The following is a 22423-nucleotide window of genomic DNA, read 5'->3' on the forward strand; positions in this document are numbered from 1 at the left end:
GCCAGGTTCTCTTACACTCTCTTTGTAGTCAGATGTACACCAAGATTTATATGGCATTTTCTTGTTTGGAAAACAAACCTATAAAATTCTACAGTACAAGATTTTACATTTTACTAAGAAACTCAGATTCAGAATTTCCCTTATTTTAAGTATATGAACACCAGCTATGCATTTATCTATTAATTCTCCCTTGTAAATCCTGTAGGTATTTACATTATTGGAGATTTTTTTTTCCTCATTACAAAACAAGGATTATTAAAAATCTCACTATAAGAAGTCAATTCTTAAAACAAGAGACAAAGCAGGACCGCAGCTGCAGATACTTCTATGTGATCAAACTTGTCAGTTCAAAAGCATCAGAGCTACAAAAAATTAACTGCTGAATTCTTTAATAATTTATCTTTTTGAAATAGAAATGAGAAAATATAGTTGACAACATGAGAAAAAGATATCTTACTAATTATTTTATGATAAAAAATATAACAGGAAAATGTACTGCAGCATATTTTTCATAGTTTTACATAAAGCACGTAAAGAATCCACATATCCACATAAAAAATGTTTTACAGAAGAAAATTCTAGAAATGCTTTTAAATGGCTCTTTTAGCTATTGTAAACCTATGCTCAGGAAAGCAATTAAAAACACATTCATAAATTAAAGATTTGTATTGTATTGATTGAAAAAGTAACACTGTTTATTTGCATAGTGTCTTTTTCATGGAAGTAATGCATTTCCTGGTTTAGTAGCTAGACAAATCAAATTCTGTTTAAGATGGACTTTACTTAATGTAGCATTGGTGCCATTTCTTAAATTTTTAATTTGGCTTAGCAGAAAACTGCAATATATTGATTTTACAGTATCTTAAGTTATGTGAGCCAGGGTTGACAGTGAAATTTCCAAAAATGTCTGATAGAGTAATATTTGGAGGCTAATAAATGTCCAATAAATATACTTTCTAAAGAGTAAAAAAAAAAAAAGCCTCTTAAAACTCCTTCTTTCAGTTATTTCAGACATACTTCCTTTCAAATCATGAACATAAAAATCCAACAGACTTACCAGATTTCCAACTGAAAGTACGTTATTGAATTCATCAGTCATCGGGTAATGTTCCATAGCCATAAAGAGTGTATTTAAAACAATGCAAATTGTAATAGCCAGGTCAACAAATGGGTCCATTACCACTAAGTTGACGATATGTTTTATTTTCAGCCAATGCGGACTGCAGTCCCAGATCAAGAAAATATTTGCAAATTTATACCAACATGGTGGGCATTTCTGTCTTGATTCTTCGAGTTCTGTGAGAAAATAAATTTCATATGGGTAACTATGCAATTGCTCTATTAATCTCATATGAATTTTACCAGTCAAGTCGTCAATCTGAACTGGTACTGATTAACCTCCTATAAAGCATGCCCTTTATACTTTTTTTATGGGGATTTTCAATAAAGTCTTTGAAAATTGCTACCAAATGTATTTATTTTGTTCAAAGCTTATCTGTGAAGCACAACTTCTTTGTAATCCAATCACTGTTCTAATCAGTACCAGTTTATGCACCAATTTGTAGTATGTATTTTATTGTTCATTGATTACACTTCAGCCTGTTCTTCCCACTTACTTTTCTATTACGTAAATATTTTTTATTTTTAAATTTATACTGTTTAGGCAAAAAAATTCAATATAATTTTCATTCCTACTTCAAGAAAAAAAAATTATAACCTAGAATAGCACTTCTTTACAGAGTAACTGAATAAATACAACTGCTAAAAATACATATATTTTTTATCAATAGTTGCATATCTTTGAAAAATTTTAAGTGGCCCAGTAATATATTTTCAATTAATATGCATAAGCATCCACCCAGTTATGACCATCAAACATAACGTTGTAGTCCTGATGACCACATGAGGTAGATAGTGGTAAAACAATGAGATAGAAATGCTTAAGTTGTATTCCTTAAGGAATAAAGAGCTTTGAGTTTACTGATAAATATGTGTCGGTTTGTGGGTTGGTGTCTGTTAATTAAGCTATTTAAAATCAGTTGTTAAATTTCAACTCAAATTTTTAGAAGTCCATAGAAAAAATAATTAAATATTAAGCTATGCATAGCACACACCTTCCACAGTGTTTGTGAGGATGCTAGCAATACTCATGGCTCTTTCCATTAAAGCTGGATCTTCCAGAAAGTCCATAGAAACGTGGAAAGAGCTTGATATTCTCTTCCTCATTTCTGTTTCTGTAGTGGTACCCTATACAGAGGACAACAATAGGTGAGACCATGTTGGAGTAATAAGATAAGCAAATACTGTATAGAACCCTGTTATTAATGCCTTAGCTTGGATACGTGCTTCATGCACTTCACTTTTTATCATGTCAGACTTTTATTACTTCTTAATATCTTTTAAAGTATTTTTAGAAGATATGAGGCAATAGTTATCCAGTGCTCAAGACTGAGAGTTTATTTACTTAACTTTTGCATTTCTTACTTTCAAGCTATGAAAAAGTATTTAAGCAAGTGGAAAAAGATTGAGTTCAAAATATTGTATACAATTTTTGCAAACTGTAACTTTTTTCCTTGCTCCTGGGGTGTGTAACATAATAGTCTTTTCCCCTAGGCAAACTGTAGCAAGTAAGAAAAGTCTGACTTCCTCATGCTTCCTCATGCTCGTATTTTTTTAATAATGTGAGTAGACAACTTTGAACTACACAAGAAATCTTTCTGAGACATCTTCTTTCACCTTGTATATGGTAAGAGAACGGCAGCAATATGTTCTGCACATATATTCACACAGAAATCTGTATTTTTGGAAGTATGTATTGAAATGTGATATTCCAATGAACCATTTGTTATCTGCACTACAGAACTCCACAAGCAACAGATGGAAAATATATAGGAATGTGAAATAAATGACAATAAAGAACTGACAACTCCCTTACATTTTTAATAGGGCTGATAACGAGGAATGTTATCAAAATTAACTAATAACGCTAATTTTGATAACAGCATCATCATATTGGTTGAAGTTATATGATAATATTTTTGTAGACAATTTTCAATCATATAGTAACTATGATTTTGCAGACCATAGCCAGATGGACCTTTAGATCAGCGAAAGTAAAGTACAGCACAGTAATACAGTAAAGCACAGTGCTTTTATGAACGTGTATGTTAATATTTTATTACTTGGAAACTGTGAATTGCATTTGTTAGTAATGAGAATATTTGTAAGTAAATGCTTAGTCTGCAAACCTATGTTAGCTGTTTTATTTATTAAAGATTTTACAAGATGCAGGAGCATTCACAGCTTGACCAACCAGGAAGCATTGCCAAGGGTTCCATTCTGTAGAAAACACTGGCTGGTGCAGTAAGAAAAGGCCACGATGCCTAAGCTATTCAAAACTTTCTTACATTGTCATCAGTAGCTGGTTTATCTATTATCACCTCTGGCAGAAGCTGTCCAACAGGCGATGTAGGAACAGATGGTCCACCAACCAGGGAAACCACCCCATTGCAATCCACAGTGCTGTGCATCTTCCCATTCACTGGAAACACTGCCAGCATCCTGGATGACCTACTGGCCTGACTAATGTTACTGTTGCGCCGTTCACCATGTCTGCGCGGCACAAAGAGAGAATCTCTTCTGCTATCATTGTCTTCAAAAGTGCTGTGCTCATCATCAGCAAAGTCATTTTCTGATCCTATATCCTTTGCTCTACCTCTGAAGCTGAAAAGACTTGTTCTGCTGTTGCGCCTCGGAGAAAACAGGGAGCCTCGAATGCTCAGCAAAGACTGCAGGCAAACAAAATTTGTGATTATTATATGAAACCTTCTAACTTAACATTGTTATTAGGTGAGCATAGGTTTTTTTTTCCCTTACATGACAGTAACCATTTTTCCCAGAAGCTAAATGCTGCTGTGAAATTTTTGTATGTATTTAATTATATTTATATTTTGCAGATAGAAACACCACTGTTCATGGATTCTTAAAACCAATTTTGAGCACTCCTTTCACCTGATGTCAGTTACAGTTGCTGAGTAGAGTAGTCGCACAATACCCATCAAGCAAAAACCAGAGTCTATACATGCACATTCTTTCATGTATGCAGCATCCTGCACATATTGAACCAACCTCCAGACATCATTGAAGCAGGAGGAAAATATGAAGTTATCATAGTGGAAAAATACTGTAATATTTTAATAAGTCTAGATAATATCCAATCACTATTAAAAATCCCATGGAATCAGGGAATATTTGAATATGATTTTTAAACAATTCTATTACAAGAAAAGAGTTATGAGGTTGCATTTAATTCTCCATGGTTTTGTACAAGATAATCTAGCAGCTACAGCACTTTCTTTCAAGCACTAGCAACAATAATAAAGTTTAATGAAAATCTCAGTGTTTCCTTTCTTTAGGGAGTAGGGTCATATTACAGTGCTAGGAAGACTAAAATAGTTTTGTAACAGCCTATGATGCTTAAAATGTATGCTTCTACAAAAAATAACTATATGCAATACCTGATGTGGAGAAGAATACTTCTTTTCATATGTCAGTCTATTGCCTTCAATAGATAATCGGAAACCTTTCCTTCTGATGCTGTCTTCTGATTCAGACTTGTGAAATTCATCTTCATCTTTTTCCTCTCCTCCAGACTGCTCCTTCTGTTTTCTTTTTTTCCTTCTATTTCTCCTCTCTTTTGCACTCTTTGAGCTCAATTTTGATGCCTCTGAGGAACTCTCTGAGACCCCTCCTGCTTCTCCCCCAGCGCTGGGCTCCCTGGACTCCGCAGATGCTGTTACTGCTGCTGCTGCCACTGCTGCTGCCTGCCATATTGAAGAATGAATTTGTGTCACTAAGGAAACCACAACACTGTGTTTTTTTAAAATTTACTGATACAGAATTTCTAGTCCAAACTCCCTAGATCTTAACACTTTCCGTAGGACATCCTCTCCCTAGTTTTTTTCCTAATTTTTATTACTCAGTTGACTCAATATATGTGTTGGTCATAGCCTTCTCCCATCTTTCATGAGTAGTTTTTAAATGCAGAAGTCTAACAGACTGTATTTATGACACTAGACTAAGAAAACCATAATGAATAATGTATACCTAATTTTGAGCATTCCTTCTTGATTATGGCTGGATCATTCACAGTACAATGTCTTTAGTGCAGAATAGAAAATCTCTGAGCTAGCTCTGTTGTTGAAAGCCCAACAAGGTGTTGTGTAACTCCAAATTTAGAAAGCACAGGGTGAATATCTCTAGTAAAATTAGTTTCATACACTTCAACATTACTACACCATAAATTATACCTGAGCTGCTTCCTGTTGCTTCTTCAGTTGTTCCAGCATCTGTTGAAATTCTGCCTCTTTCTGTTCTGCTTCTTCCATGGTTGCTTGATTCTGTTCTTCATAGGCCATGGCAACCACAGCCAGGATCAAGTTGATCAGGTAGAAAGAACCCAGAAAAATCACCAGAACAAAAAAAATCATATATGTTTTCCCAGCAGCACGCAGTGTCTGGAAATAAGAATACATTTATAAGCAAGAATAGGTTAACAAAAGTTCCATTTTTCATACTGTTAAAAATTAAGATAAAATAAGAAAATTTATTTTAGGCCTCTCGCATTATTGGTACAAACATATTTAGTCTATTTGGCATTAAAAAATTCTCACCAGTTGATAAAGGTTTTCCCAGAAGTCTTGAGTCATCAAGCGAAACAGTGACAAGAAAGCCCAGCTGAAGGTGTCAAAGCTTGTGTAGCCGTAATTGGGGTTTCTACCAGCTTTCACGCATGTATATCCTTCTGGACACTGCCTACAAAGACAAACTGGGTGTTACCTTATATAGTTATTTTAATATTAGCACCTGGAATGTCCAGGAGAAGATTAGGATTAAAAAGTAGATTTTTCTTTAGTTAATCAGACTATAAATAATAGCAGCTTTTATTTTTAGTAGAAAATTATTTTAAAGGACACTAGAAAAATTAAGTGGGAAAGGCACATAAAAATTAGTGTCAGAAGTTTCATCTAAGCTTCTAAAACACAATATTACAAATAATTCCTTTAATTATTAATGTTGTAACATTAATGTCCGTGTCAGTGTTTTCTACTGTGTGAGACTGTTAGTACTCACATGGGGAGCTGGAACAGCAAAACAACATGTGTTTTCCAGCTGCTCTCTCTTGCTACTTCTCATCCAGGCAGGAGCTACACTAATACCAAATTACTGATTCATTAATGCAAAGACTAAGCTCATCTAACCAAGGCACTCAGCTCTGACCAGGAACGCAAATCCTCAGTCTGGTATAAAAACCTAGTATTTCTTACATGAAAGAAAGTCGTCACTAGAAGTATTGCTCTTCTCCAGCTGCACATCTCAAGAACATGGATGTAATTTATACATGGTGCACAACAATATGATGAAATTTGGTCTTACCCAGCATCAGAACTATTTCCGCAAAGCAGAGCGTCATTTTGCCCTTCCAGAAAATAAAAATGACCTGTTTAGAAAAGAATTTTAAAAAAAATTCTGAATAACAAAGTTTTGTTACAGCTCTATGTAATAAATAGTCCTGCTCTAAAAGTGTTAATTTCAGATGCAATCTTAAACAAGCAGTATTATTTTTACAGCAGGACCATAACTTTAGAGTAAATTACATTACAAACTGAAGTTCACAGCACTCACTGTTAATGCCAAAATGTACTAAAAATTCTTTCAAATGCTGCAGGATGTAGATGCAATGTACGATTCTCCCTTCAGTCTGATCACTGAATCATATAATTTGTGAAATTATATTGTATGGTTATTTATGATAGTAAGTGTATCTGAAAAAATATACTGGTAATTTATTTCAAATTTTCTGATCGGTATTGCCAAGGGTTCCAGTTTGTCACTTACAGACACTCGTGACAGTTATCTAATATGTGAGCTCTGCAAAAAACCATCCAGCTGCCAATGGCTCTGTCACAGGTGCGTGCATACTGCAGTTCGCCTGCTGATTGGTGTGAAGGTCCTGGTACACATCTGAATTTAACTCGGAGAGAATGAGTGCAGCAGTCACTGACTTGTGTAGGTAGGATTTTAGAAATATGTGATGAAATGATTGATCACCTTAGGAAAGAGAAACTGGGTAAGTTCCACCAAATTGCCCTGTAGCCAACCATCCCATAATCTGTATAGTAATCCTGTATTTAAAGGACATTTTAGATGGTTTAAACAACAAAGACATTGACCTGTCTATTCTTAGAAGAATAAAGAGATAATGCACAAAACGTGCTTAAGACTCACTCGGGTTGTATCCTTGAGAGGTGCTTTTCTTTTCCCCTCAAGGTAGACACTTACAATTAAGCTCCTGATTTTGGAAGAATTATCACAGGAGGAGATTCCTCCTGTAGTAGCGATCTCCCATTTGGTCACAGGCTTAAGGCTGCAATTTATACAGGGTCAGACCATGTAGCCCAGTATCCCATTTCCAATGGAGACCAAATGCTTGCCTCAGGATGTCTGTAAGGACAGGGCAGGGACATGATGACACTCCCCTAGGCACCTCCTCAGCTTCCAATACTTCTGAAGCACAGCAGCTTTGGAGCTAAGGTGGTACCTTTTTTGCTTACTGAGAAGATTTAAACCCCCCACTGGATTTATCTTCCATTGCACTGGCCTGCTAGATTCCCTTAAAATGATCTAATTTGAAATGCCACCAGCATAACCAAGTTTAAACTTGACTGTGGCTGTGCCAGCTGTGCTGCCAAGCAGGGTTACCCTGTGTGCGGTCACTGCCGTTCTGGGTTGGTATGCATTGCAGAACTACACTGTGCTGAAACACAGCTGTAAAGTTAGCTGACATGATGCTGACCAGAGCTGACCCCTATGAGACAAATCCTATTCTGCATTATGTCACCTAATCATGATTAAAACATGCTGGAACACAGCAGCTGGTTGGGAAGAATGCAAATCTAACTTGATATAGTTTACATGGAGCAGTCAGTCATGATCAGTACTGCATCAGCTGAGCTGAACTGCTAAAATAGGGGCTGTAGTCAAGTTCTGTGGTTCAGACAAGATGTGTTCTGTAAGCATGCTGTACTTGCCAGCTCCACAGGAAATAATAGCCACCCAGGCTTTCTTTGAGTGCACTGATACAACTGTGAAAAATGCTCAAAATATTATCATGATAGGAAATTTTTTATAACACGAGCTGAGCGGTATAAGCATGTGTACATAATTAAATGCAAAACTCTGAATTGTATTTTACCAAAGTAATGTGAAAAGTCCCTCACTACATCAAAGGTATATGTTTGGCTCCCTTTTATTTGGTTAGGAAATGAGAAAAAATTCCTGGTAGGTGAGCACTTTACTTCAAAGGAATTTACGGTTGTTTGGGTAATGACTGAGAACAATTGTTAGTTCACAAAACAGATTGTGAGATGCTTTTTTTTTTTTAGAAAAAAATTGCCTATGGCAAGCTTGCTGAGATAAAGCTATCCAGCATTAATTTTATCAGACTTGCTATGTTGGAAAAAGAAAAAGGAAAAAAAAAGAATGCTTGGCTCATTAATGCCAGGAGTGCTTCCATAAAGTTTCTATAAACAGTATTTCCAAAAATGAGCTTAGTGGCAAAATTACATGCCTTTTTTGCATAGTATATTCAACTATTGTCATAAAAAACTTCTATAATTCCTACAAAAGACAGTGCCATTGCACTGCTCTGAACTCCATGTAAGTCCCTTCTTATTGCCCTGTGACACAGCTGGTTTAAGAATGATTTCTGTATCCTGTATGCCCACCTGGAAGAAGAGAGCAGGAAGCTGTGAGAAGATAAGTTTTCTCTTTGAAACTGCCGGTAAGCAAGGACAAGCTTATTAAATTCATAATATGACTTATAATTTAATTATAAATTTCGTAATACATACAAAATCCTGTGTAAATACACCAAAGGGTCAAGCAGCTATTCAATAAAGTATTTTCGGTAACTAATTCAACTAAGCTTTGGTTTTGTCTTCTTAAAATTAAATGAAATCAGAGGTTGAGTTTATAGATTGTTGTTTAATAAGCCAGAAAATTAGGTCTGACCTTGAAGTCTAGGTCTTCATTAGGGGACTTGTCTTAGACTTTGTTATACCCTGTGGCATGGGGTCTCTATGAATACATATGTTCAAATAAAGCATGTTTCACAAAAAGATTGCTTCTTGATTTAAGGAATTCAGATGGAAATCCATCACAGTCATTGATCAGCTGTGTGATCACAGTTAGAAGCTGTCTTACTTCTATTTGAAATTTGTCTGGCTTTGACTTGCAGCTATTGAACCTGTTACATTGTTCCCTGATAGATCAAAGACATGTCTATGATGAAATTTCTGTTCCCCGTGAGGTTTTTTTCTCAGCTGTGATCAAATCACCCCTTAAAACTTCTCTTTGATATGCTAAGTAGATTGAGCTCCTGGTCTATATTGGTATAAAGCACGTTTTCCAACACTTTAATCATTCTGCTCTTTTCTGAACATCCTCCAATTTTTCAACTTTCTATCTAAATTGAACTTGATATAGTATTCCAGTAGCAACTGCACTAGTGCTAAATAGAGGGGTAATAATGCTTTCCTGGTCAATAATTTATTTATGTGAACAGGATACTATTTAGCTTTTTGGCTGCAGAGCTTTAGCCTTAATTTACCAGAGACCTGGTTGCTCCAGGTGCCTTAGGTGCCCTAGGGTCTCTCTGTTGCTAAGGACTTTCCAATTGCATTTCTACATTCTGCCTCTCAGTTGCACCTCTGCAACCTTTCATGTAAGCTGCTGTGGCAGTGCTTTCATGTAAGCAACTGTTGCTGTCTGTGACATTATTTTTCCTTTGTCCTCATGCTGTTTTTCATGTTGCTGTTATTCTCATGATGTTACACCTCCAAACACTTTATTGTTATAGCAGATACTCATGGGAAGCAATTGTCTCTGGTGTGAGATTTCCCCTCTTTCTCCCTCTTTTTCCTACTCCTTGCTTGTAGCTTTTGGTTTATATTAGGTGACCTAATAACATGCATGTACGAGCTTACAAACCAACCAGCCACGCAGCACTCACCCTGATCAAAGTGCATTCGTATTAGTGTTAATTGCACTGGAAGCAGGAATAACCTGTAGGGAGTTTGAGGACATGCTAATGAAAAGTACATGGTTGCTATGGGAAAAGTATTATGGAGTGATCACTGCTGCACTGCAAAGGATACCCAGGGGAGGAGACTCACCTGGGGACCCCACCACTTCTCCTTCCAGCTGGCTACTGTTGTTGGTTTTCCCTTTCCCCTTCCCTTTTCCTTCTCTCTCTCCCCTTTAGTTCTTACTTCTCCAAAAGTAACTTCCACTGTTAGGGTTGAGGTATGCCATCAGCTACCATCTGTATGCACGTGAACCTGTCTCAAAGTGAATTGTGCAGCATTGATTTTTAAGATAGGGAGCTTAGGTTTGTAACCTCACATTTAACTGTACTGAAATGCATTTCTTCATCTTTTCTCAGTTTGACAGACTGCTCTGTATCAGCAAAACTGGCTGGAAAAATAATACTTCGTGAAATTATCAAAATGGAAAGATGCATCAGAAGAACTTCTGAAGAGGTTTTTCTGAGATTGCTGCTATTCAAAGTTTTGAAAAATCTAGATGATGGAAGAACTCTTATCAAATTGGCAAGTGATACTGATCTGATAAGGATGGTGGTGAGTTTGAGGAAACAATTACACTTTAAAATATACAGGACAATTGGAGAGATGGTCTGAAAAATAGGGTGCTGTTCAGGCTGGAACAATGAACTGTACAAATACAAAGTGGGAACTCAATGAGATGAAAGTCTGTAAAAGATTCAAGAGGCAGATAGACCACAAGCTGAATAGTATTTAATGATGTTATAATTATAAACAGTGGCAAGCCTTAGCCTAGGATATATTCAACAGAAGTATGAGTTACTATGCTACCACATAACCCTTCTTTACTTAGTATGCCTCCCATGGAGGGGAAATGCCTAGATGTGGGTATTGCACTTTAAGAAGGATGGTTATGAATAAGAAACAATCCAGATGAGAGACCAAGATCTAGAAAATAAGTTGTAGGAGAAAAAGGTTAATGATCTGGGTTGCTTTAGCATACAAAAAAAAAAAAAAACCCACAAAAAACGACAAACCACTGAAAGAGGAGAGAACAGGGCATGGCAACATAAGAATAGTCTCTAAATACCTCAGACACAGTGATTAGTGATGAGGAATCATTTGGTTTTGATGCCTGTGAAGCTGATAAGAACAATGAGCTTAAATTGCAGAAGGAAAATTTGTTAGGCCTTAAAAAAAACCCTAATAATAAGGGCAGTGAAGCACAAAAATGGATAGATGCTGAAAATATTGGGGACTCCATCACTGGTGTCCTCACTGAATGTCAGAAGTCTCTGACATCTGTCAGATATGACATAGCAGTCTGTTGCTGATTTTGCTTTGCAGTATGGGAATGGAAAATGTTTAAGACTATTAAGTAATTTTAAGAACTCCTTTGGATCTCTTTCTGCCTCAGGGGAGATGTGGATTTGGCAGAGGGAGCTGAGAAAAAGAACGGTATCAAGTAGAGAGCCCGTGTTTCTCATTCCTTCTTCCATTCCAGCCTTTGGAACAGATCTATGAGAGAGAGAGAAAAGTTTTCTCCTGCTCCATCTTAACTAAATGTATCAACCCTTCCCCTCCTTATTTCCAAGAACTGGATCAGCCACAAATCACTTCAATAAGAATTATGCTGATGTTACTTACTTTCATCTTCAATGTACCCTTTCCAGTCAAATGGAGTCACTGTTGAATTAACCAATGTACCATTTTCACCTATGGTGCTGTTTAGCTGGGAAGTAATATTTGTTTCCAGAGTAAAATTTTCTGGAGGCCACTGCAGGCATTTGTTCCTCAAGTTGCCCATGAACAGCTGCAGCCCTATTAGTGCAAATACACTCAGACAAAACACAGTCAGGATCATTACGTCCGAAAGCTTCTTCACAGATTGAATTAGGGCTCCCACAATAGTCTTCAAGCCTGCAAATGCAAAGGAAGTTTTACTCTGATGTTCAAAACTTTTTTAAAGCATAAAACTGGCAGTGTCTTCCAGTAAAGTTATAGATTTCATGCAGAAGCCCAAATAAATGATCATAATGTCTGTGAAATAACATTTTTGTGAAGAGCTTTTTCACTTGTGAAAATGAATAAATAGCTGAAATTTATGTTCATTTGAAACTGTGAATGGAATGAGTTGCATATACTTCAAAACACTTGTTTTTATGTTAAAACAAGTGACTTTTTAAATTCATGATGTCCATGAATCTCACATAAAAGTATTCTTTCTTTTTATTTGTCAATACCTCTTGCCCCAAACCTTTGCTACAATCAGTTTTATAACATACTAGATTTAGAAGACAGTAGTAAAATGCCTGTTCAACAATAAATAGGATTAAAATTTAATGCTATAAAACTGGAGATGGTTTGGAAAATTGTAGAATTTTAAGATAATAAATCCCCCATGCAATGCCCATGCTATTCTTTATTATCTTATTCCTTCATCTTCTTACTAAGTCAACATTACAAACAGTTCTATATTTTAGACACAAATATTCACAACAAATAACACATAACGTCATGTAGGTAAAATACACATGGGTAAACAAACTTCAGGGTTACTGATACTCGTTGAATGTGAAGAAGAAAGCTTGACATCTTATGATGCAAACCACACACGCTGTGTACTGCAATGTCTCATGCAAGAATCTGTTAAACTCAAAGGCTGATTTCAAAAGGAAACAGTTCACGTGAAAAAGCAACGAATCAGAGATTTCAGTGAATTCTAATATCTTCTGATTCCTGCTTTTTTTTTTGTGGAAAGAAACAAGACTTATATTAAAAAAAAAATGAATTAAGTTCCAGTGAATTAAAGTCAGCCTCAGTGTTTAACCTAGCTCTCACCTGGAATGACTGATATTGTTTTCAAAGCTCGGAGAACTCTGAATGTTCTCAACGCTGAGACATTGCCCAGGTCCACAAACTCTGTCACATATCTGTAATAGGGGAGTTCACACACAAACACAATGACAGGATAAAAAGGAACAGTTGGGAGATACGAGGGGCCTAACACCTTACACCAACTACTTCTTACCTGGGATTACAGAAATAGTTTTCAAAGCTCTCAATACTCTGAAAGTTCGAAGAGCTGAAACATTGCCTAGGTTTACAAATTCTGTTACATACCTGTAGGATTAAATCACAGTTATTCAGAATTTAGGCAAAGTGTATGCTGCTTACTTGGGTCTTTCATCAAGACCTCTCTGGCGTTTTTAGCAAAAAATTAAATAGCAACAGTCAGAGGTTTACCTTTCACTGCAGTTTGCCTTGCATTAATACGCTTTCAGAGCCTTCAGTTAAATTAAATGTCTCTGAAGTGAATCACAGTGATTTAACTTTGAAAGCCTAAAATTTATCTACACTAGATTGGTAAGTTTGGAGAATGAGGTCAAAGGGATGCTCCTTTTCTGCTCAGAGAAAAAAAAACGCAGGACATGAAATTAGCCTCTCTAATACTAGCTGTACTAATGGCTTCTGCAGTATTTATGTCTACATCGAAATATGCATATGAGAATGTGAAAATTGTTTTAGACAAAAGTAAATCCATACCAGAATTTCCATTTAATGAAATTGATATGTATTGATACTAATTTCATGCCCTTTTTTCCCTTCACTTTCAAAGAAAAAGCAAAAAACAAAAACTTACGCAAAGGTAATGACAGTGAAATCAAGCCAGTTCCATGGATCTCGAAGAAAAGTAAAATCTTCTAAGCAAAAGCCCCTTGCAATGATTTTTATGAGTGACTCAAATGTGTAAATTCCAGTGAACGTATATCTGGAAAATATAGGAACATTTAATCAAAATAATCAATATTTTACATTGCTATTCTGATTAAAACCTCATGATCAAATGAAAGTTTTTTTTATTTTAAAACTGGAAAAGAAATACAGAAAATAATCAATTTATTCTAAAATGCATTATGTTTATCACATATGCTTTTGTATTTACATGCATTAGTTGTGACATGCTGTTGAAGTACAGCAGTCCTGATCTTGCACTAAAACAATAATAAAGAAATTAATCAAATAAATGACATATTAAAAACTTATTGGTGACATTCAGTTTAAAAGTATGCCACACCAGATCCATTATTGTTAACCAAGAATGTTGTGAGCATAAGTTACTGGATACTGTCTGAATCACTAACAACTAAACCAGCTAGTATTAACTCTGAAAAGGGAAGAATGCAAGCATGCACTGAATTCTCACTTTAGTAATATTTTTGCTTATATGCTGTCCTTAACTCGTGCACAAATAGATGGCCATGGTTCTGCGAATAATGCAGCGGCATAAAGGAGGGGTAAAAACACTAGGTAGATGCTAAACCATGAAGATGAGAAAAAAACAATGGAATCTCAGTAGGATACTATCTGTAAAAAACTTTCATTTTTTCTACCCAATTGTTCTAGTAGAAGAAGATTTAATAATTATCCAGCATTTCTACATAGTTTAGAGAGGAAATAGTAGTAGCATCTCATGATAGCTCCTGCTAGCACACATGACTGCAGTTACAGGCATGCTGACTCCTGGAGGAACAGTCAAATGTATCTTTAAATAACAGATGCAACTTACTCTACATTCTTTGTCCAGTCTGGAGGGTTACTCATGGTCATGAATACACAGTTGGTCAAAATAGTGCACATGATAAGCATGCTGAATAATGTAGACATAGTTAAGGAAAACACAACAGTAATTTATACAATATCACATCAGCCACATATCTTAAGTACAGTAAAATATTGCCCCTTACACAAATCTTTTAGACTTTGGTAAACATTGCACATATATTTTGCTTAACCTGGTAGTTTTCACTTTAGCACATTAAACTTTAATACTAGTCCTGATCTGTTGATGTTCTGATGTTTATTTGTTGATGTTCTCATGTTTTGTTTCCAGCTGGTACTGAAAGGTGAAGGAGATGGCTCGCACACCTGGGAGGCAACATGAGCTGAACAACCAAAACTGCCATAACTTACAGAAGAATACTGCTTTACTTAAGTACCTGACATGACTGAATAAGCGTTAGCCTTTCACTTCTACAGTTTTGGTACTAAACTCAACAGCTGGGATATGCAAGGTAAAAGTAGTTTATCCTATTTACCCTGAGTCAGAGCTGCAGAGATAGCACATACCACCCCAGCACAGCCAGTCTGCCAAAAACACAGAAAAACACAGAATACTACTTGCATTTGCTGAAGTGACTGTATTCCAAATTTCCCTATCACTAGCTTAGCAGTAACAAGTGAAATAGAAATCCACAGAGAGCTCATGGATTAAGGTGAATAATTTTCCAGTATTATTTTTGGGCTCTCTCAAAACATGTGTTAGCAGGAAAAGAAAAATCTCTTGTTATACCAATGCTATAAATCAAAAATGGTTCCATAGTGCCTTGTGGTCAACTGCTTGAAAAGCATGGAAAACTGGTGAAGATTAAAATGAAAATTATTTTTTATTTAGAGTTCTAGCAAGGAACAAATAGGTATTCTGGGACTATGAAAACGAGACTAACAACTCAAAAGGGCTTGTGGTAGGGATGCGGGACAGTCCACTGGGGCTTCATTACACGCAATGGGATAGTCTTGGTTTACAAGGTCACTGGCTCTACAAACAATGCAGTCCTTCCTTTTTTGTGGCAATAAAGTAAACTTGATTATTCGAACATTTCAAAATACTGAAGTAATGAAACTACATCAAAATCTGACTCAAAATGGCCACATGATGGCAGCAAAAAGTAAGAACTGCTCCACCTCTATGACAAACGGTCAACTAATTTTTCCTCTAGTCATCTCTCTAAATGAAGTGTTCCTTAAAAATAGTTGCATCAACATAACTGGCAAAGAACCTAACTTAAATTGAAGAAAGACATTTACAAATAAACTCGTATATAGGAGGCCAGGATTTTTAATTTTTTTTTTTTTTTAATAAATCTGGTAGATAGAATTTTGTCATTTGGGGTGTATTTTTTATGCCAAAAAAATACCATCCCTTGACTCTAGGTGAGGGAGGAATAGGAGAAGTAGCATCTCAGCCTAAACTTTGCAGAAAATTGGTGCAGACATTAAGGTTATCACTTACAGCTGCTGAACAATTCAAACTTGAGCACATCTTTTCAAGTAAACATTCAAATCACAGGGAAGGATTTAGCTGCCTGATTCCCATAGATACTTTTCCCAGTCCAGGGGTTTTGCAAGAAAAGTGCACCAAAGCCTCACCCACTAGAAATGCCCATCAACCTGTTATGAATATCAGGCACAAATCCCGCATGCCAGTCTAAAACTTTACCTTGTGCACCATCCCAATCTATCCACCATCTGCACGTACAGATGCTTTGCAAACCATCTACAGGACTGCTGCCTGTGCTTTCTGGTAAGGTCTTAAATTTGGCAGTGGTTTGTGGTGCAACTGGGCAGGTTTGAGAATGTGAGATTCAGCATGCATGAACCAGGCTTCCAGGCATGCTGCTGCAGCAGACTCTAAAGCTGGTCTTCAGGATGGCCTCAGAAGGACCTCTAAAAGGCAACATAAACATACCCCAAAGCTATCCATTCCTAAGCAGCTGCATATCTGTCTAATTGCTTGCAAAACTGAGAGTTCTTCTGGTATTTACAAGCACAAACTACTTTTTTTTTTTTTTAAAGAAAAAAAATGTAATTATTTTATGAATAGGCTTCATGGTGCAAAAAGAATCTGTGATACAAAAAAAAAAATCAATGTTAAAATTAATCTGAAGAAACTTTTCTGAAAAATTTATTAAGATGGATTCTTAAATCCATCTGTAGATTTATACAGCAGAAGTATTGAAACTCAAAAGAACCGTGAAAATGTATCTGTATGACATATACATATTTCCTAGTATTTATAAAATCTTACCATAAGTCTTCCACTGTAAAATAGCAATAAAATTAACAGACTATGAACACTTTTATTTACACTTAAATAGAAAGAGTTTTGGGTTAACTTAATTTCAGTGTGTAACACTTTGAACCACCATTGAAAAAGGATATGAATGTACCAAAATTTTAATAGCTATTTTTCTAAGAGGATTGAAGGGAGTTAAAATGTACAGGGCAGAGGTGGCACTGAATCGGAAGATGGCTTTTCCTTTGTTCAATACTATAAAGGTCTGAAAAAGAGAAAGAGGAGACGTTTTATAAGTGTGTATTCACTGTAGATGCTAATTTTAAAACTGTTCTAGTGACCAATCATCAAAACTGTAACTTTTTGAATAGCTAATACACAACAAAACATGACTCACTTTTGAAATAAAACTTACTTCCAGTACTTACCTGATATACCTGACATATAAAATATAATGTTAAATATAGAACACTCAATTCATTAATGTTTTTATAATTCTTCTTCATTAAACAACCTCACTGTAGTAATATGACACATTTGCATGATGTGTCTACTGTCAAAAAAAGGTGCAGAAATTATTAACTAAAATTATAACTGCATTTATGTTTTCCCATAGAAAACTCTTCCTGTTTGAAATACCATAGGCAGGGAAACCTTACCTGTGGATGTTAATGTGTTAGTAAGAGAAATCCTTACAGAAACTGATTTAATAGACTACCCAGGCTGAAAGGTTGTCTATTTTTCTCAAATAAATCCATGAGCCAAATAGAAATGGTATGAGATCAAGATCTACAAACACTGCTTTGCTTCCATTGTAGGCCATTATGACTGGAACAGCGTTAACACTACAGCATGGGAAAGGTGGACTGTCAGATTTCTCTGTGGTGTTGAGGAGCTCTTCAACTGCAGGATCAATCAAAGAAGAATGAAAAAGACTGCAGAAGGAAGGCTCAGTAACTTGGAAGAAAGCTGCATGCAGTGGAAGGGATGATTATGGCCTAAATTCAAACTGAATTAAAGGTATTGAAGAATCTGTCCATGAGAAATGTCTAAAATTGCTACTTTTTTTTTTGTTTTGTCAGAGTTTTACATTTCATAGATAGGCTATGATAAAGTCTCCTTGGTTTTCATTATGTTGCTGAAGAAGTGAGCTGTAAACCAGAATGCCAGTGGAAGTGTGGGAAAAGGGTATGTTGGTCTCTTCTGGTGTCCGTGACATTGAGCGTCGCTTCAAGACTATAAGCAAGTGGACTACAGGCTATTTCTGTGAAGGCTGTCTGGCAGACAGCGAAAACATGCCAAGAAAGATGAGTCTCCAGTCTGCTTAGATTTGGGAAGCTTAGTGTGTGTGGACCATGAAGTACAGATACAAATCTCTAGGAGTGCCCAGGAGGTGAAGAGAAATGTGGAGATGAGGGTTTCCACCAGTCTGTGACAGATACAAAGTACTGAGGGCAGTGTAGAAGCAGAGATGAAGCCTTGAGGAAAAACTGTCCCAGTCCCAAATCACTTGCTGGTTTCTTCCCTCAGCTGTCTCTGTGTCATAGCTCCACATGGCACACCTTCCTATAGAGACCAAACCCCTTAAGAGTAAGGGATGTTAGTTGTAAGACTTTATATTATCTTGAGTACAAACTCCAGATGTGTAGGAATGGTACAGGATACGCATTTGATATCCTTGCTTCTGCACAGAAATGGAGAAACTGCGTATGAAACTGAGGACAGTTGAATAAAGCCTGAACTAATGTTTCCAAATTACACTTCCAGTTATGGATTACAGATAACAACCACCTTCAAAGTGTAACTGCAGATGACCTGACCTTAAATGAACCTTTCATTTTAAATACTGAAGCAACCAAGCAGATGAATGATTTTTTGGCACAATGTTGTGAAGTGTCACACCCCAAGGGGGAATGTGAGTTTCCCCTCCCAGTTCTGTCCCAGCACCCCAGAATCACAGCTCAGAAATCTCCAGCTCGCCCTCTTGGCTTTTGTAGGTATGAGGTAGTTGACAAAATACATTAAAAATCATATTTCCTATTAACTTTGTATCTCAGACTACACCGCCTATGTTTAGTCAACCTACATATTTTTTAAAATCTTTGAACACAAGCATATTAAACATACATCTCTTTTTCTAACGAGCCTTATGGAAAATAACAGCGTGCTGGCACAGCTCCAGTTTCAGTTGGAAGCTGCTGCTATTTTAGCTGTTCTACTTTCTGCTGCCCTGCATAAGCAGAACCAACAAGATTTAAATTCTCTACCTCAGTTTTAATTTTTCACTCAAATTATCTTTGTGACCGGAGCCTTTTAGAATGACTTTGTTGGTCCTCTGACTTCTAACCTTAAACATGAACTAAAATTGTATCTTATCTTCGAAGAAGAATTTTCCTAGAAAAAAAATAAATTACAAGTAACAGCTAATATTCAATCTCTGTGTAAGCTTCCCTCCCTGGTACACCTGCTGTATCTCACTCCAGTCTCAACCCATATGCAAGCCAATGTGTAGGCAGTGTGGATGAACATGAAGCATTGTACCCAAAGCTGTCAGGACAAAGTAGACATACACTATGAAAACCTAAATAAATTCTAAAAAAATTGTAAGATTAATGTCTGTGTATGTATACGTTTCAAGGTTTGAGGTTTTATAAAGTGCTTTAATCATTTTACAAAGGCAGGAAACCTGCTAACACTCAAAGTACTTGTGTGTGAGTATAAACTCAAAGAAATCCCTAAAGAGAAGTGCCTTGATCCCAGTTCTGTAACTTCTACCATATTTCATATAAACCCAGAAAATGTTTTCTTAGGAGGGCAAAGAAGGATGTGCAGCATTTTGAGAAGATGCAGCTTAGAGGGAAGAAGAGTCCACACTGAACAAAGATTCGGTCTCCAAGAACCTCTTGGGACAAAGCATTCCCAAAACCTTTTTTCTCCTCTCCTTTCTCTCAGTTAGCTTTAAATGTAGTTTCTGAAAGGCTACATTTAGCAGGCTGACTACTGCTGCTGCATTGCATTTCCACTTCCTACAGTTAAACAAACACCACCTAAAATCTCATAGGACCTTCCGGAAGGCAAGAGCTTCTTGAGCTGGGTCCTTAGCTTCTTGGGAAAAGCCCTAGGGACAGCCAGAACAAGAGACTCATAGCATATTTGAAGCTGGCGTTTCTTGGTTTTGTGCTTATCTTTTGGAATGATGTTTTCTGGCAAGACCTTAAGTTTTGTGCTTTGCTAGAACTTTTCACTTAAGAACTCCTTCACTTACAGCTATCAAAAACACCCAAAGTCACTAGTGCATTCACATTTTCTGATGTAATGAAGTCAAGCAATTTTACAGGATCTTCTTGTTTCTGCAACTGAAGACAATTCTGGGAATCCCAGGAACTAGTGGTTTGATCAGATTTAGGGACTGATATTACCAAGTGCCAGGAGAAAATGTGGCACCTTTTCTGACAGACATCGTTCAATATCCTTCTGGCAAGAGGCAGGGCATGGAGTGGCAATCAACAATGCTCTATCTGTATTACAGCAGGAAGAAAATGAAGTTAAGACCCACTTAGTTCCAAGTATTTTTTCCCTTCTCTTTAATGCAGCAGCCTAGCTTCAGAAGAAAATAGCCAGCCCTTAAAGTATGAAACCAAGTGGACCAGATTTTGATGCATGCCTGCAGGTCAGAATCTTAGGAGGTTAGAGCTGATCCTTTCTCTATAGACAGTGATGTGAACCTCCTGATCCTTTGTGATGGCAGCTTGAGCATGAACAGGCAGCCACTACTATACTGGGAACACACAGATTTGCACTTATACATTAAGTGGAACACAAAAAATGCATAAAGTCGAAGTTCATTTTTACTCAATTTTGGATTAAAAAAAATAAAAAAAAGAGTATTGCAACCATTTAGGATGTTAAACTTCACAGTTCTAAAGACCAGCATTATTGACCACCACAGTCAGCAGCATTTCATTATAATAAAATCATAAGAATATAAGAACAGGGATACAGTTGCTGGCATTCAGGTTACCTGTGATACAGTGTAAATCAATAATACTATCAGGTGTGTAAATTTGCTGTTATGGGCTGTACTGTTATCAAACAGCAGTTGTCAATTTTTTCCTTTTCAATTTCAGGTTAATATTGTGCATGAATACGTCCTCTTTTGTTGTAGGTTTTGCACAGAAGCACAGTTACAAAACCGTAAAACTAGCACACCTATATGGTTCTGTTTCTCTTGACAGGTTTTCCTGTTTTTAACTTTCCATCTCAGGTCTACCTTAACCACAAATTAAGGCACTCACAGCAAGTCAACACATTTATTTAGTCGTCTCTTATTCTGTATTAAACTGTATCAAATCATGGCATGCACAAGCCTACTGCTTAGGAAAAAAGTCCCAAAGATGAAATATAAAACACGCTAGATGATGTTTCATCATTTAATGCATCCAAAAATACAGTGAACTTGTTCAATCTTGCTACAAAAATAGGAAAAAAACCCCTCAGCAAGTGGGATGCAATACTTCTATATGAGGCAAATTATGGATGATTTCACTCATAACTCAAATTTAGAGAAAATATATTCCTAAAATTCTTGCACAGGTTTCCTGAATAAACACTGTGACCATGTTCATTAGTATCATTTGATCAGTGCTCTAATCACTTCTATTCCATATTTGAAAGTTTGGAAGACAAACTGATATAGTTTCTGTGGATAAATCAGTTATAGCTTATGCAGAGATCTTATAGAGATCTGAAACAACAGTGGCATCTGCTAATCCAGACATTATGGATTTATCCTAACTCTTTCTTGCAAATAAGTATTTTCCTTCATTCTAGTGTTTTTCATTAGATCCCTATCATTTCAGATAGATGCTTCGCCAGGTACAAATATAAAATCTATAACGATTGTGCAGCAGTTGTCAGACCGTTACATGGGGATAGGGTGGGCTGATTGATTCCTTGGCTTCACAAATGGAATTCAGAGAGGGATAAAGAGAAAGCTGAAATGTTAAATGATACAGAGGTAAAGGCACTGAGCATTACAAGTCCTTTGCTTCTTACTGGAGATGTTCCCTTCTGTTTCAGGCATTTCTCAAACTATTTCTCCTGAGACTTGAAGGAGCATCAACTGCTGTCAATGCTTTTAAAAGACAAGTGAGACAAGATAAGTCTTTACAGAATTCACATACAGCTATATAAGAAAATCTAGGAATTAGATACTTTAAAGTCAAATTACTGATGTAAAATTGAAATAGACATTGGAATTTCTGTTAGGAAAGTCTATTTTCCTCCTACTGAAGGAGAATTGTAGTGTGTGATAAATTTTTGTCTTGTCTTTGACTGACAGGGCTGTTTCTATTTCTGTCCTGCAGAAGATCAAAGCACATGCATAGAGAGAATGTGTGGACTTCAGCACAAAGAAGAGAATCTCAGTGGGTATGTGACTTGC

The 22423-nt window shown here is 36.4% G+C and overlaps 1 protein-coding gene across 8 annotated transcripts in view; it reads right to left on the reverse strand.

Annotated features, from left to right (window-relative positions):
• The window catches only part of SCN1A (sodium channel, voltage-gated, type I, alpha subunit), a 64015-nt gene that overhangs the window by 39741 nt on the left and 1851 nt on the right, over positions 1–22423 (reverse strand). For 2 of the 8 annotated variants that reach the window (XM_010074156.1, XM_010074154.1), the window contains exons 2-13: positions 17127–17245; positions 14695–14784; positions 13768–13896; positions 13156–13247; positions 11772–12044; positions 6436–6499; positions 5673–5814; positions 5310–5516; positions 4518–4823; positions 3441–3788; positions 2115–2247; positions 1058–1296 (exon numbers count right to left, since the gene is read on the reverse strand). In XM_010074156.1, the coding sequence (XP_010072458.1) occupies positions 1058–1296; positions 2115–2247; positions 3441–3788; positions 4518–4823; positions 5310–5516; positions 5673–5814; positions 6436–6499; positions 11772–12044; positions 13156–13247; positions 13768–13896; positions 14695–14784; positions 17127–17245 (2142 nt within the window). Of the gene's footprint in view, positions 1–1057; positions 1297–2114; positions 2248–3407; positions 3789–4517; positions 4824–5309; positions 5517–5672; positions 5815–6435; positions 6500–11771; positions 12045–12965; positions 13058–13155; positions 13248–13767; positions 13897–14694; positions 14785–17126; positions 17246–22423 lie in introns of all 8 variants that reach the window. The other 6 variants (XM_010074157.1, XM_010074155.1, XM_010074153.1 and 3 more) reach the window with 6 other exon arrangements.

The sequence above is a fragment of the Pterocles gutturalis genome, unplaced genomic scaffold (genome assembly GCF_000699245.1).
Source record: "Pterocles gutturalis isolate BGI_N339 unplaced genomic scaffold, ASM69924v1 scaffold8492, whole genome shotgun sequence".
NCBI lineage: Eukaryota > Metazoa > Chordata > Aves > Pterocliformes > Pteroclidae > Pterocles > Pterocles gutturalis.